The sequence below is a fragment of the Pyxicephalus adspersus genome, chromosome 11, assembly GCF_032062135.1.
Source record: "Pyxicephalus adspersus chromosome 11, UCB_Pads_2.0, whole genome shotgun sequence".
Classification (NCBI taxonomy): Eukaryota; Metazoa; Chordata; class Amphibia; order Anura; family Pyxicephalidae; genus Pyxicephalus; species Pyxicephalus adspersus.
In genome coordinates this window covers 11,233,479-11,250,777 of record NC_092868.1, presented here as the reverse complement: position 1 = coordinate 11,250,777, position 17,299 = coordinate 11,233,479, and the positions used below count along the sequence as shown (strand labels likewise).

The following is a 17,299-nucleotide window of genomic DNA, read 5'->3' as shown; positions in this document are numbered from 1 at the left end:
TATTTAAATAACAAAACTTATATTAATATTCAATAAATTAACATAACTTAACATAAATAACATGTCAACAAATAACAATTTAACATAAACCAATAAATAACATTTAAATAACATTTAAATAACATTTACAACCTTCTTTAAATGACTATCAAACATTAACCCTTTAACACATAAACCTCTATCTTTAATTTAACCCTTGAAATACTAGATTGCAGGTCCGGAAGGTAAAGTCCGCCACAACCCCATAAACCATAATAACCAAAACACAGCCCATCCTGACCCCCTAGTAGCACAACACCACTTCAGGGGCCTCCACCATTCCACATGAATTGGGGGGGGGGGTTACGCCACCACCTTGGGTGTCCCCCCCCAACCGTACTTAAACAAGAACTCCTACCTTCCACCAAACCTCAACCGCCACAGCGTACGGGTGGGACTCCTCACACCCGCACGCCCCTCCACACCCTGATAGCTCTCTGTATTCCATCTTGTATCCCCAAACACCACAAATCAGTACCAACATCCGACAAATGCACACCATCCCTCCTAAGAAAACTCCCTGTGTCCTCCTCCAGTTCCCTGTGTCGCACCACTACACCCCCATTCCTGGCAAAGAATCTGCCCACCTCTTTATTAACCTTAATCCTAGCTTTATTGATACCTTCAACTGACCTAGCCCCCCTCCAAACCGACCTTGCAACTATATCAGACCAAACTAAAACTGTCCCCGGGAACTCCACCTGCAAACGCAAAAAATCTAACCGCACATCCCGCACCAAACCTTTCATGGCTCTCTTTCCTAGGTCATTCCCCCCAGCATGCATTACCACTACGTCCGGAGCCCCGTCCAGCGCTGCACATCTTCTAATCTCAGGTACCATCCGGCTCCACAGCATCCCATGGACCCCGATCCAACGAATCAAGGCCTCCTGTCTTGCAAAGCCCAGCTGACGACCATCAGGCCTGACGTCCGCCCGCTTGGCACCCCACCAAACGTACGAATGCCCGATAATCCACACCAAACATCCCCTTGCGCCTGTAAATAAACAAACAAATAAAACACTAACCAACCCATCAATCCCACCGAGACTCCACCCCCACCACTGGAGACCGCACCCCACCACACCAACCAACCAGCGAAACCCTTATAGCAATTGAGGTCTAATATACAACTGAAACCTCTTGGATTCCCATCTCCCAATTCTTTTAATAACCTCTTCCCCCAAACCCCACCTAGCAGCTTCTGTGGCCGCCCCAATCCTGAAAGAATGGGAAGAAAATTCATGCACATCCAAACCCAACCTACCCAAGCATTTTCTAAAAACCGCCACATATTGGAATCGTGACAAAAACGTCCCATCTTGATGCATCAACAATGGACCCCCAACACAGCCCCTGACCCGCAACAACTCTGCGACAGCCGCTACCGGACAAACCACAGATCCCCTCCTCATCCTAAACAGCCGCACCATTAACCCCTTCCCATCCGGGTCAGTTTTAGACCGCCTAATGCGCATACTCACCCATTCCGCCGAGCACTCCACATCCTCCACCATAATCCCCCCAGACCGCTGCTTCGTCGGGCTAACCAACTCACTGATACGCATTGCGCCAAAAAACGCCAAACAAAAGGCCCCTTTAAACAAAACTCGCTCATACTCACCTACGCACAGAAAGTGCAACTGCCCTAACAGTTTATGCAGCAACTCAAATGACACAGGCCTCCTCCTATCCCGTACTTTAACCCCCCTCCTGTAACCCTTCAACGCCTGCCTTACAATAAACTCCTTCGTAAAATCCCGCCACCCCCTCCATTTAAACCAAAAAGCCATCCCCGCCATCAACCTATTAATTGCCGCCACCGACACCCCGTGTGAAAATTTTTGCACCAACCAGTATAACAACACCTGCAATGCCTCTTCCACCCAGCCCCCAGCTCCCAGGCTCTCACACAATTGTTCCCACTCCCTCCATACCGCCGCATACGCCCTCCAAGTGCGTTCACTCACCGACTGCTGCAGCAAACCTCTCAACATCCCATAGCAATCCCCCACAACTGTTCCGGGCAGGGTAAACCACTGACCTCCGCCTCCGGCGCCAAATCGCGAAACTTGTCCCACTGAAAACGAGACAAAGCATCAGCAATCACATTGCATACCCCCGGAATATGCCTAGCAAAAACAAAGATATTATGCTGCATGCAACGCAGAACCAAATGTCTCATCAAGCAACCCGCATGCACTGAGGACACCGAGAATTTATTCAGTGCCTGCACAACCCCCAAATTGTCACAATGAAACCTAACTTTTTTGTTAGCCAGCTCCCGGCCCCACAACTCAACTGCCACAACTATTGGGAACAATTCCAACAAAACCAGGTCCTTCACCAAACCCCCTTTTACCCATGAATCCGGCCACGCCCCTGCACACCATTGTCCCCCAAAGTATGCCCCAAAACCTGAAGCCCCCGCCGCGTCAGTAAACAATTCCAAATCTACAGCCTCCACAGGCCCATGCAACCATAGAGCCCTACCATTGAAAGAATCCAAAAATTCTTGCCAGACCCCCAGATCCGCCTTTACCTCTTTGGACAACCGAACAAAATGCGTAGGCCTCGCCACCCCTGCCGTAGCAGCCGCCAGGTGCCTACAGAAAATTCTCCCCATCCGGATAACCCGACACGCAAAATTGAGTTTTCCCAATAGAGATTGCACTTCCCTCAAACGCATCTTCCGCCGCGCCCTCGCTCCCCTAACCACATCCTGTAAATCCACCAACTTCTCCCGCGGCAACCGACTCTCCATGGCTACCGTGTCCAATTCTATCCCCAAAAACGTCAAAACTGTCCCTGGCCCCTCAGTCTTCTCTGCAGCTAACGGGACCCCAAACTTTTCCGCAATGTGTTGCAGGGTGGCAAGCAACACTCTGCACACCGTACTCCCCGCTGGACCAATCATCAAGAAATCATCCAAATAATGAATGATCGAATCCACCCCCGCCACCGTTCGCACCACCCACTCCAAAAAAGAACTGAATTTTTCAAACAACGCACAAGAAACAGAACAACCCATCGGTAAACAGCGATCAACAAAATATGCCCCCCCCCCCCACTGACATCCAAGCAGACTCAAGCACTGTGGATGTACCGGCAATAAGCGGAATGCCGCCTCAATATCGGCTTTTGCCAATAGCGCCCCCCGGCCATACCTCCTCACCCAAGCTACCGCCGCATCAATGGAGGTATATACCACTGAGCAAGCCTCCGGCTGTATCCCATCATTAACCGATTCCCCCGGCGGAAAGGATAAATGATGAATAAGCCTAAACTTACCTGGTTCCTTTTTTGGGACCAAACCCAGCGGGGACACAATCAGACCCTCCAGCGGCGGTTCAACAAAGGGGCCGCTCATCCTGCCCAAACTTACCTCTTTTGCCAATTTTGCTGCCACTACCCCTGCTTGCCGCAACGCAGATCGCAAATTCCGAGATTCTTTTGGACCTTCCCCTATCGCACTAGGAATCCTAAAACCCCCCCCAGGCCCCCAATGTATCCTACCTGGCTGATCCTGCTCTCCGGATCCTGCCACCGCTGCTGTTGGGCCCCGCACTGCTTCCGACACCCGGCCCGCATCACCATCTCCTTCAGAAGAAGAAAGCTCCCCTTCCGAGCGGGGAGCCTCGAATTCAAATTCGGCGCCACTTCCTGGTCCTCCGGCTGACGCGAAGCGCCCTCCCGCGTCATATCCGGGCGCCGCGTCCACTTCCGGTTCTTGCAGCGCCGCCACCATCTTGGCCACGCGGCCTGGATTCGGCCGGACGCCGTCCCTCTGCCCCACCGGACCACCTCGTGCCTCCTGGACAGTCCCAGCTGCGCCCCCGGAGGGGCCAGCCACCTTCACCATCCCCCGGGACCCCGCGCAACTCCGGGCTCCGGCTTCAGGTAAGGCCCGGACATAGGCCTTAGGCGCCCTAGAGGAAAGGGGGCTGCGCCCCCTGCTTTACCGCCACCTTCTTAAGGGGTCCCTGGTGCAGGGGCCCAGCCATAGCTGAGGTCCCCTCCAGAACCCCTTCACTCTGCAAAGGGGGGCTGCGCCCCCTGCCAGCCACAGCCCCCCCCTCAACCGACCTTCTCTTCCTCCCTGCCGACCGCAGGGGGACATTCTCCGGTGAGGCCTCCCCTCTCAAGGCCTCACCAACTTCCGAGTGGGGGCTACGCTCCCTGGCAGCCGCAGCCCCCACGCCAGAACTCCGCCGGCGACGGGGATTCCTCCCTAAACCAGAGGCAGACCTGGGCAAGCGTCGCCCGGCTGCCCCGCTAGGAGGGTCCCTAATGGGGCTCCCAGATTGGCGCTGAGTCCTGTGAAAAGGTTCAGGGCTTAGACGCACCGGAGCCCTAATTCTCCGAGGCCGCAGCCCTTCCATCCTAACTAAATTCTGCTCCCTGCTAACCCCCCCCACTGCCTCTGCCACCCTCTCCTGCAGCCAGGCCTCACCTTGTGACGCCGCTGCAGCCCTAAGCTGCTGCATTAAGGTGTCCACAGACTCCATAATGCCTAACGAGATCTTCTTCAATTTCTTCTTCCCAAAAAACTGTGCTGTCCTTCCGATGCACCTTCCTTTTATCTATTTCACCCCACCCCTTAAACTTCTGACCTTGCCCTCCTACTTAGCCCCTCTCTATTCACTGTACTTTTTTAAACCACGCTGCACTCCTCCCCCCCCCCTTTTCTCCAGGCAGCACAAGCAGGCCTGTCATGTGACCCTGCGCTTACCCTGCTACGGGCCTCCTTTTAAAACATTGATCACAGTGCTAAAGTTATGAAGAATAAATCCTAATAATAATCAACAAATCCAAAAGTTTATTCTATTATTGTACCCTTGTTTAGACACATTTTTAAAAAAATTTAATTTTTTAATGTTTTAATAAAGTTTATTTTATTTATAATTTTATTTATAAAATTATTCATAATTATTTGTTATAGTATAATTTGTGATATGTGCTTCAAACTTTATCATACCCGGGAGTTATTCCTAGGACTTACAGGTCTAAAATATTAAACAACAAATTCCACACAAAACAATGTACCACTTTTGACATAAAAATACGGACATAATTAGACCGCCCGGGAGGTTAAAAACTGGGGAAACTGTCTGTGTGGTCCCAGCCTTTCTGTGTCAAGAGATCAAAACAAAATCACTTTACAGTTTATATATCATTGGAGCTGCAATTACATTAGATGCTAGAAACCTGTGCAGCACCAAGCATCAGTAAATGTTATAGGTGACATTCAGCTCATTGATCCTTGTTCAGAAGGGAATGTAGTAGTTTTTGGGGAGTTGCAAATTTTCAAATTACCAGAATATTTAGATAAAATTTAGTAGTGGCACAACTAGGGAAATTGAAACATTGGGACTGGTTTATTAAAGCTCTCCAAGACAGGAGAGGATACATTTTCATCAGTGAACCTGGGTGATCCAGCAAACCTGGAATGGAACTAGTTGAAAATTCAAACCATTTGCTAGCAAATAGCAAATGACTTTGAAAAAATTTCATTCCAGTATTACCCAGCCTCCCTCCACTGAAAGTGTATTTTCTCCAACCTTGGGGAGCATTATTCTGTGTCCCTTTGTGGGTTATGGTCTTTTTTTTTCTAAACCAATAGTGACATTCCTAAAGTAAGTAAAAACTTCTATCAATCAGCTGCACCTTGGCATATAGGATTCCTTAACGTATCTAACCACCTTGCTGTAAGTCGCTTCAATTCTACACCACTGTTCAGCCAGATTCCCCTCACCCAGACAGATGAGTGTGCCTTTCTGATTATATATTAGGGAATCCTGAAAGCTAAGGCGTGACTGTCTAAAAAAAGGTTTTTACTTATATAGGAAAACTTGAAAGAAAGTGGGACAGCTGCAGCCAAGCTGTGCTGAAAAATATAGTAGGAATGTGACGAGGGAGTACATTAATTAAACTTTTTAAAGAAGCACAACCCAATGAACCTAAATGACTTGTAAACCTCATACAGAGGTATTCATTTTTTTTTCTAATGTGCTGTCCATCTTTGCTTACCTAGGGAGCTTCAGAAACCACCTGCAGTAAAAACAAACTAAATTTCCAGGACTTAATATTCCAAAAAGAGCATTCTGAGGGGTGGTAATTTGGCTCCCTTGTTTCTATATTGGGATCAGTACCGTATTTTTCGGCGTATAAGACGCTCCGGCCTATAAGACGCACCCAATTTTAAACGAGAAAAACCTAGAAAAAAAAGATTCTGAACAAAATACTAAAAAATCACTCTGTGTCAATGTATCGCCTTCTAATCACTCTGTGTCAATGTTTTTCTCCAAGCAGCACAAGCAGGCCTGTCATGTGACCCTGCGCTTACCCTGCTACGGGCCTCCTGTACAAGTCTATCAAATTCTCCACTATGGGCTTCCTCACATACTGAACCCCACTGTCCTAACCCTCCACTTTTTTTTGGCAGTATCATGTGACCAGAGCCAAGAGGTACCTAACAGCTCTAAACTCTCACTGCCTGTAAAATGAGGTCTAACAGGCAGAAGCATGGGCTGCAATGTAAGTGTAGTGGGCATTGCAGTCCTGCTCAAGCTGTGTTCTACTGATAGGTCATTTCACTAAAGGCGCTGACTTTAGTAAATCAATCCTAATCCCAATATTAGGCAGGTGGTTTCTGGTAATGGACGTATCATTTATAAATCAGTGTAAATAAAAAGGAGAGAATAAGGTCATCTGCAGCTCTTATGGTAGGAATAGAATTTGGTTTGCCCAAGTCCACCTTGGTGTCATAATGACATAGTAAATACTAAATTCTGGTAAATAGTGGATTGGACAGGAAAGCTATAAACTGGTTCAGCAGCAACAGAAAATATGTTTAATGCTATATCTAATGTACACAGCACTTTGTGAGAGAAAAATCTGTGTTTGTTTCTGGTTTTAAAGTGAGTTTGCACAGAAACCTAAAATGTGTTTTCTATTTTGCAGCTCCAGTTTCTGATGTGAAATTAACAAGCAATGCATCGGAGTTGGTGTGGCCAGGACTAGATTCAGTATCTCTAAACTGTTCCGCTCGTGGTGCAGATGTCACTTACTCCTGGAGCCTACAGGGGGCACCACTGCCCCAAGACCACAATTACCACCTTAGTGAGAATAACACAGTCCTCACAATCAGTCCGGTCTCTGATAAAGACAATGAAACTTTCACCTGTACTGCCAAAAACTGGATAAACAGCGAGACCAGTAATGGAGTCAGCTTCAATCTGGCCTGTAAGTGTAAAACAATTGTATAATTTTACATTTTTTATTACCAGTAATTCAGCTCTCTGTTTTTAAGTAAATTAAAAATTTACATTAGTGTGGTATGGTACAGTTTAACAATCGAAAATCCAGCCATCGAAAATCCGTTTCTCAGCATGAATTTCGGATTGCATTTTCAATACAGGGGTTGTAGTACACTGTTGGGCCACTAATGTTTTCATGGCTCTGTTCTGCATAAGCAGCTGTTAGGTCTTGCTTGCTACACTAAATACATGTTGAGACTTCCCTGCTGCCTGCTGCCCGGAACTTTGTCAGATGTTTGGGTGCTGTGGGAGGAAGACTGGCCTGTGTGTGGAGGTAAGTATAACTTTTAAAAATCCCGAATTTTCCAGAACTGTGCACACCTTAGGTCCAAAGGTTGCTGGATTTTTTATTGTCAACCTGTAATTGAAAAATTGCAGTAATGACAATATATTTGCACCATATTAGCTAGTTTTATTAGATAGTTTTTATATTTTTCTGACTTGTAGTAACAATGACTCTTGTAAATTACAGCTCCGGTCTCTTCAGTGACACTGACCAGTAACACATTGGGATCATACATCTGGGCTGGGGAGGAATCTGTGACTTTGCATTGCTCAGCTAAGGGATCAGCCATCACCTTTCTCTGGAAATTGAACGGAGAACCATTACCTGCAGATTCCCGGTATTACTTATCACACGGTGATTCCCCCCCACACTCCAATCTCTTTATCAGCCCCGTCTATAGGAATGATACTGGAAATTTCACCTGTGAAGCATCTAATCTGTTAGGGAATGAGGAAAGCAACGCCCTTAGCCTCAACTTGGCCTGTAAGTATTTGATTTTTATTGTTATTTGCATGATGTAATATTGCATGGCCTAGCATTTGAAACCTGTAAAAGCACATCCAAAGTGGATTACAAAAGTTATATTGGATGTTATTAACAGCAATGAAAGCCAAAGCAGCACTTGGCTAAAAAATGGTTATTGCTTTGGTATTTAGCACGTTTTAGCTCGTTAATTTGAATATATGGTCCCTTAGAACTATCCCCACTGGGATAGGTCAGTTGGGCTAGTCTGGTATCACAAATGGCTCAGCTAGAAGTTCCACAAATCATTTTTCATTCATTGGTTTAGAATAACTAATCTGGAACAGTTCAAGCGTTTCCAATTTCAGAGGACTTTTCCATCTGCAGGCCTGTTCGAAGACAGTGGGGTGGATGAACTCATTTAGGTTGTTCATTTAGTAAAGTGAATTATCAGCTGAAAGGGATTTATTAAAAATATGATGAAAATTCATTTTGAAAAAAATTCCTATTAAGTTCAAGGTATCGTGTAAAACATAGTTTTTCCTTGCAAAGGACTGGATGGGTGAAGGGATCAAAACTTTAACCCAGTCACTTCAGCCAAAGATAATTTAGCAACTAGTGCTCTTAATCGGAGCTCAACACTAGAAAGTTGAGCGTAATCCATACACACCCAAATGTACTGTGGGTGGCATGGCTTTCAAGGGGTAGCACAAAGCCACCTACCCATAAGGCTACTGACTGTGTCTTGTCCGCATAGTGGCTTCTGAAAGCACAGCACCAGACAAATTTTAACCTCTGCTCCATAGGAATGTATTTAAATACATTTGTAAGATATATACTGAGCTAAATTTGATGCCTAGGTATTTTGTCAGTGCTGTTTCCAGAGGACGGGACTTGGTAATACAGCTTGGCTGAAGTGTCCATGCCATGTAAGTAACATCGCTGCAGGCATTCTGTACAGTTATTATAAGAAAAGCCCCCTGAAAATCTAATTTCCAGCTTATATTGTAGGCCTAGTATTTGTTCTCAGAAATGTGCAGCAAGTATAAATTAGGTTTCAGGCCCCTGCAATGCCAATTTCAGTTTAGGTGAGATATCCCTTTAAGTTTAGCTACCTCTTTAAATGAAGCTGAAACTGCAACTTTCTACAGTAGGTACCAGGTCGTTAGACCTTTTCAGGTATCAGTTTGCATTATAAGTGATAAACCCAACAGTTCTTTATTGAGAAAAGAAGAAGCTAGGAATTTGTAATAAAGTTTGTAAAAATTACTAGCAAAGATCACCCAGAGAGGATTGTTTCTTTCTCATCACAATTTACACTGTTTTGAACCACGTGACCAAAGCACAGGTTTTCTTCAAGAGGACAAAAAAATTAGGCCAAATAGTTTTTTTAGGATGATTGGGGATGATTGGGACAGATTCTGGTTCACGTGAAAAACAAACACAGATCTCTATTCATGGACTAATTTCTAACATTTATATGTACAAAGTTTTCTCTTGCTTGTTTACTTGTGAAATTACCCAAAAGAAAGCATTTACAGTAGATTAAATTTTGATGATAATGCAAAATCCACTGGCTAAGCTGAAATTCAATTACATTTCATAGGGAAACCAGAAGACAAAATACAATGCACCGTGGGACCTATCGGTCAGGATGTTGAGCTTGGCTGTTCCTGGTCTGGAGGACAACCAGCTGCTAATGTGTCCCTGATCTTCGGCAACATAACTGACACAAAAACAAACAATATAACCTCCAAGGTCCCTTACAATATTTTAAGAGGATCAACCCTAACCTGCCTTGGAGATCAACTGGGTCGAACATCTCAATGTGAAATTGTATTTGGTGAGTGCCAGATATGTCCATTTGAAGCTTATATCTAGGCAGAAATGGAAGTTACTGCAGCTTCATTATTATCATTAATAAATGTATTTAGAAAATATAGGCAGTGTAATTCCTGAATTGGACCTGGTATTAGCTTTCTGCATTATCAGCAGGCAGGTATAAGGGGGCCTATTTGTTTGTATACAGACAAGCAAGCAAGGTGATATAAAGAGAAAGCAAAGTGAGAGAGAGATGAATTAGTTTGTGGGTTGAATGATACTGCCCATCTAGCAGCAGAAAAAGGTTAAGGCATACAGAACACAGGTTAGTGTAGATACTGTACACACTTAGATACTTAGAATTAAGCGACATGATCAGAACATGGCTTAACAAATCACATTTCAGAATTCAGATCCCAATATTAGATGAGGAATTATCTCTTCTTAGACGTCAGCAGAAATAGGGTGCAATGGTAAGAAGAATATAATAAACATTGAATAAACTGGTCGGTGATGTTATTATTATTATTACACAGTATTTATATAGTGCGATCATATTATGCAGCGCTGTACAGAGTCCGTAGTCATGTCACTAGTTGTCCCTCAAAGGAGCTCACAATCTAATGTTCCTACCTCAGTCATGTCTTTTATTATAGTCTAAAGTCAATTTTAGGGGGAAGCCAACTAACCTAACTGCATGTTTTTGGAATGTGGGAGGAAACTGGAGTACCCGGACGAAACCCACGCAAACACAGGTAGAACCTGAAAACTCCATGCAGATAGTGTCCTAGCTAAGATTGGAACATTTGTGAGATGCACAACTATTTCAGAATGGAGAACACTAAGCTGCAGCCTGGGACTATAGTACCCCACTGACGTGTTATGGAGAGGAGGACAAGATGCTCTATAACAATTTAAACAAAAGTCGTACGTCATATGTAATGCGAGGCTGAGGATTTCAAGAAGTCATAACTAATCATGGCAAACTCTTGAATTTGCTGGCACTGTGTGTAAAGTGCATGCAAATTCTGCTAGTTTTTATATGTGCCAGTAGTGGGGGCATGTTGCCTCAGAATCCCTCACTGTGCTCATAAAAATCATTCATGTGACCAATAGGGAAGCATGAGAAGGAAAAGTAGAAGAAACCCTTTACTAGTTTACATTTAATTGCTGAACTATATCACAAACAGTTGGCATGCACTAACATTTCTTCATTTCACTTATTTAATTTTTTCTTGCATCTCAGTGTTTCTGTGGTTCTGCAGCGTCATTGTAACGTCATCTTGTCTAAATTCACTCTAGCAGGGCTGATTTTCTGATGGTGACAATAATATACAACAAAGTACCTGTAAAAAATACCTTCACTGTAGAATCACTAATCTAATTAGTAATTTTGTATTTATAATTAACATTGATGAGTTAATGTTTAGATAGAATTTTAGCATTTGGTTTTGCATATTCTTAAAGTGTGCAGCTTTGTTACAGGTTAACGTTCTCTGTATCAAGAACTATTATCAGGAAATATTTTATTGCAATGTTTCTCAACCTTTTTAATGTGGGGGAACCCCTTGAAATAACTTTCAGGGAGACTCAAAACTTTATTATATCCTCAACACTCACATTACATTAGTGTGCTGGTCAGCAGGAAGAATGTCACCATTACAGATAACTAAAAAACGATCATTGGTATCTATTAAACTGATCTGAGAGTCACAAGCTGGCCATTGTTCAAATAACCTCCAGCAACCTCTAGAAGAAACCTAGAGTTCTATGAAACACTGGTTGAGAAACATTGTTCTATTGGGTGTATGATTACTGAAGTATAAGATAATTCTGTCATTGTCTGATCTTAGTAGATATCACCACCTGATCAGCCTTACAAAAATCATTTTCCTTCTCTTGTTCCTGGTTCTGCAGTTTCTAAAATCCTGGTTCTAAGCTGAAATCGTACAAAAAACACACTTTGTTTGGTCTTTGTATTGTGCAGCAACATGTTGAAGTGTTATTTTATCCTGAACCATGCTGTAAAAATCTGGTTTATTCTATGCACGTTATATCTTTATTTCATCAGAACCTCCAAAACCCCTAGGACATAACAATGACAAGATCACTGAAACAACAGTAGGAGGGACACTAGTACTAACATTGAACCTGGTAAATGGATTGCCAGCTAATTTTACATGGAGAACTCCTGAGGGAATCCTAACTAACACAAAAGTGGAGAACACCAATTTTAGCTCTATACTCCGGATCTCTGATGTGACTATAAAGGATGCTGGAAAATATGAATGCATAGCCAAAAATATTATTGGAAGTCAGACCTTTACCTTCAATGTCCAGGTGAAAAAAAGTAAGTCAAGTCTACTTTTGTGAGACCTAAAAAATAATGTTTGGGAATCTAAATATTAAAAATATTGTTTAAGTAAAACTTTAAAGGTAAACTTGATATAAACAAATAATTCAGCTCTGTAATAATGCATTTATTAAATATTTTTCTTTAATGTAAGCAATGTGAGTTTCAAAATCGAATCGGTATAGGACTCTTGTGGTTCCTGTACAGCAAAGCTCAGACTAAGAGCAAAATGCCAATCAGCAAAGTAATAGAGATCAGTTCACTGCCCTGCTGCTTCTCCTTTTACTGTCCAAGTTTTATGACCTTTTAGATAGGGTTGTGTTGTGTGGTAGAGTTGAGTAAATCTCAATAGACATATAAGGTTACACTGCAACCTTATATGAAATGCCTGGAGTTCAGATTTCAATGAATGGCACTGCAACTCACTGTGATGTCAAATATATTAAGAATGATGATAAAAAATATGCCCATTATAAAAAAAAAACTGCTGAAATAGGCATCCTAATGTTTTTCACTAATGTTCTTCCTCCTACAGATGGTTTGGGCGGTGGTGAAATAGCTGGTATCGTTATTGGGGTTTTGGCTGCTCTATTTTTAATTGGAATCATTGTCTTCTTTATTGTGAAGAAAAGTGAGTTTTTTTTATTTTAACCTTTTTTCTGTGAACTAAACTTCATTTCATTGCGTTACTACTGCTCTTCTTAACTTAATATGTATAAGATGTGTGCACTCAGCCTTTAATCTATTGATATTTGTAGTTTGCGTGTTAATATCTGTTCCTCTCCCAGCCAAAAAAGTCTCTCCAAAGTACCTAATTTGTAACTTTGCTGCTGGGGACTTGGGGTCTGATTTTCCTTGACTTAATGACTAAGCTCCGCCTACTCTTCCTGTCCATTGAGTGTCTCTACTGCCCACTAAAGCAGTCCTATTGGACAGTGAAATGGGAGATACCATGAAGTCAGAAAAAGACAAATTAGTTAGTAACTTAAACATAATCAGAGAACAGCACAGAGAAAGTTTTTCTCATTGAAAACTAAATAGCTTGGAAAATCTTAGCCAGCACCTAAAATGCTTTATATTGGCTAAAATCAGGCTCAATTTATGGCCTTAGAAAGCATGAGTAAAATTAATAAACCAAATGCGCCCTCATGTAATAAAGACAAATTCTTATGGGTTGCAAGTATTCTTTTGTAGTTGCTTTACTTTGAACTCAAATAGTCTGCTATGTGTTTCGTAGTACAATATATATAGTAGTATATTAAATTATCACTCTATAACCTGAAAAGTATTTGTTTTTGTCACCACATCCGTGTTTGGCTGTTTGTCTTCTCCTTCCAACCATTGTGTATCCTGAACCCTGATTGCTAACATATTTTCATTCCACTGTTTTATTCTGTCCCTTGTTCAACACCACTGCATGGAACCTCTGCACTCTGAGCAAAAGACATATTATGACATTCTGTCTTGATTAATAATGTTTTTTTTTTTTTTCCAATAATAAAATGTAATTTTCTGAAATAGAAATACTATATTCACTATATATATATATATTAGAAAACACATTACCAGTGGCAGCCAAGTTGCTATTGTAACTATTTGGTAGCCTTACCATTATATGGTGGTTGACTACTGCCATGTTGTGCTTCCTTGCCTAACTTGATTTGTGATTCAGTCTTTACAGAACTTGACAATATGTAGGAATAGATCCACAAGACCACAGAATTTCCCCTTAAATAAAGCTAATACCAGAGTCTCTGGCTTTACTTCCTCTTGCTAGAAGAAATTTGAAAACCTTTAAAAGAAATGTTAACTAAAGGCTCCACACTTGCTGATGCTATGATAGGAAATAGAAAAATACTGTTTTGTAGATTTAAATTTCAACAGGTTACTAATTTCCTAAAGCTTCACTATGCGTTGATAAAAATACTCAATAGGTTAAAAGACCACCAATTTAATAACTACACATTATGAATTAACTGTGATATTCTGCAGTTAAAAGCCTATTTCTTAAAAACTGAAGACCATTTCTTGGCTGCCACTTCCCATTATTGTATCTGAGAAGTCCCACATGAGTCCAATACATAAATCTTGCAAGCAGAGCTATAATTATTAGATAAATAAAGGAAGTTCATATTGTTCATAGTGGCTTTCACAATGTATACCTTTGTAGACATAACGCTGTCAAAGATGACTTGAACTAAACCATTGATTTTGGTGTGAGTACGCAGTTATTACCCAACTAACACAAAATGAAACAAGGCAAATTATATTAGCAATGGGATTGATTAGTAAATACACACTGTGTATAGAAGAAGAATTAGGAAAAAAATATGGGCCAGTGGGAAGGTCAAGGTCAATCATGTTTCACACAGAAACAATAGATGCAGAACTACATTTCCCAGCACCCCTGCATTACAGTGGAAACTGTGTATCTACATGAAAAAGAGACAGAACGTACAGAAGGTAATTAGACATAAAGATGCTTACAGACTTTTAGGAATGATTAATATTTCACCTAAACCCATCAAGGAAGTGATCATATATTAATTTCTAACACAGCAAAATATAATAAATTTATTATATTTCTCTTATTTAAATTTAGAAACCGTTGCTTCAAATCCATAGTGATCTGTATACAGAAATAGATCAATAACTAAACTAGAGGAAATCTTCTTAGGGATAATCTAAAAAGTGGAATTTGTTTTCAGTACACATTGCACACATACACTGCTACGTGTCTACTGACAGTTGTAAAAGGGAAGCTTACTTTCTAAATTAGGAATTGGCAGAAATATGGTTCATGCAAATATTTATCCAGACATTGCACCTGGGCTGTTTGTAATCTGTAATTCTAAATATTCTTTGCTTTCTTATTCTCTCTCCAACTAAAAACTTTCTGTGTCCTGCAGACAAACGCAGTGCGGATAACAAAAGGTAAGTCACATATGTACAAATAGGCTTGATTCTATTAAAGGTGGAGTCACACTGCTTTTAGAGACACTATCATTTGAGTGCAACTTCTCTGTACTTTTCAACTTCTACTTGCTGTAGTCCTTATTAATGTCAGGTTTAGGCAGAAGGGAACTCTTGATATCCCTATTGTGTACAACTACACATCATGTGGAAACAAGGATGGAGTCCTTTGTATATTTGTTTAACAAAATGTACTTCATGATATAGGAGGATCTAGTAAGAAAGTATGGGTAATGTATAGACTTGTGGAAAAGTAACTTCTAATATTTAAGGGTAGGTCAACTTTAAACGTATTTCTCAGCTCAGAATAAATTTTGGCAAGTTTAATCACAACTACATTTTCATATGTGTTAAGAAATATTAAGAGACCTAAACCATCCTGCTCTGTTATTATTTTTCTCATATATTTTTTCATATATATATGTCAAAAAAAGCAGCAAAAGGAGAAACTCCTATGGTGGGAGCTCCAAAGGGGAGATAGCTTAGGACCATAAGATGCAGGAAATAGGCCCACTGTTGTTCAAGCATTGGTTGATCCAGCCATTCTAATTGCTATCTGTGCATAGAAACAATTTCATATCATATTTAAATAAAGGAATAGCTTGTTTTAAATCTAGTGAATTTTTCAAAATGCAAAGAAATGTGCAAGAAGAAAATAAAAGCATGTGAACTACTCCTTTAATGAGAAGCAGAAGCCCTATTTGTTACATACAAAGTGGAATAACTCACTGTCTGTCAATTTAATGTATATTAATTTAAAATTGTTTATTTTGTCATTATTTAAATTCTCAGTCAATGTGCCCTTCAAACATTGTGATAATTTTTAAATAACTATAATTCTAGGAGCTGTGATTTTATTATCAATGTTTGTAACTAACAATAATTACAAAAATGTAAGAATTCAATTATCCAATTATCTACTTAATTCAAATGATTTAGGATTTACCAATCTACTTTTGTTTTAAAATATTATTGAAGGGAGCTGCATCAAAATAATTTGTTAGTTTAAATAGAATGGTGAAAGATTAAATTGTGATTGCTGTCAGAGTAACAGGAAGAGTTAGAACCTCCATCAGAGTTTTTCTAAATTGTGGTCCTAGGACCAGTACACACACCTGTTATGGGAATACATGCATTTACACACACTATACTCAATGTATGATACTGTGTGTTGTGCAAAGATTAAATTGTGCACAACACACAGTATCATATATCATCGGTGCTATTAATTTCCAATGCTCCCTCTATGCACCCTCTGACTACATCGGCCTGCACCATAGGGCAGCATGAACAAATTTTTAGATCTTTGGGCAACCCATACTAATAATTACACTGCCTTACCATCCCTCATGGTAACAACACATGTGAATGCAAAGTCACGTGCAGGCATTGAAGTAGTTAAGTTGAAAATGTTTTTTTTCCTTATGACACCCGTCACCCTCATTTATTGTCCATGTGACACTAATAAATCTCTCCAAGGCTGGAGAAGATATATTTTTTTTTTGGGAGAACCTAAGTGATTTAACAAACCTGGAATGGATCTGGTCCAGAATTAAAAACATTTTTAATCTAATGGCAAAAGTTTTTTTAGGAAATTCATTCTAAGTTTGCTGGATCACCCAGATTCTCCCATGAAGAGCTTGAATAAATCAGGCCTTGCATCAGAAAGAAATTGCAAAGCGATCTCCCCAGTGGGAAATAAGCAGCAATTAAAAAAAACTTCTCAATCTGAAAAAAAAATACTTGGAAACAAATTATGATGTATCTCTTGGTGCACTGTTGTTATTTTGGAGGTAAGTTCCTACCAAAATGTATTTTTTAGTAGTGAATTGAAACTAGTATTGTGACATTGGTTATGTTGGCTTTCACTGATTTCCTATCCCTTATTTTTCTATCAAACAAGGAAGTAAGTAAAGCTGAAAGTATCCAATGTTCCATTAATGTTTAACTTTTACTTATGAATGTTATTTAATGATAAGAAATAGACCTTGGTTTGTAAAGCTTGTGTAAGCTCGCAGAGTAGTCCAGACCACTTTAGATTCTTTG

General features: G+C 41.0%; 1 protein-coding gene across 1 annotated transcript in view; it reads left to right on the top strand.

The window, feature by feature from the left end:
- LOC140341239 (cell adhesion molecule CEACAM1-like) overlaps positions 1 to 17,299 on the top strand; it is a 37,286-nt gene that overhangs the window by 8,676 nt on the left and 11,311 nt on the right. Inside the window, exons 3-8 of the mRNA XM_072426801.1 lie at positions 7,003 to 7,284; positions 7,831 to 8,127; positions 9,713 to 9,975; positions 11,956 to 12,277; positions 12,816 to 12,911; positions 15,190 to 15,214. Coding sequence (XP_072282902.1) covers positions 7,003 to 7,284; positions 7,831 to 8,127; positions 9,713 to 9,975; positions 11,956 to 12,277; positions 12,816 to 12,911; positions 15,190 to 15,214 — 1,285 coding nt within the window. The remainder of the gene's footprint in view (positions 1 to 7,002; positions 7,285 to 7,830; positions 8,128 to 9,712; positions 9,976 to 11,955; positions 12,278 to 12,815; positions 12,912 to 15,189; positions 15,215 to 17,299) is intronic.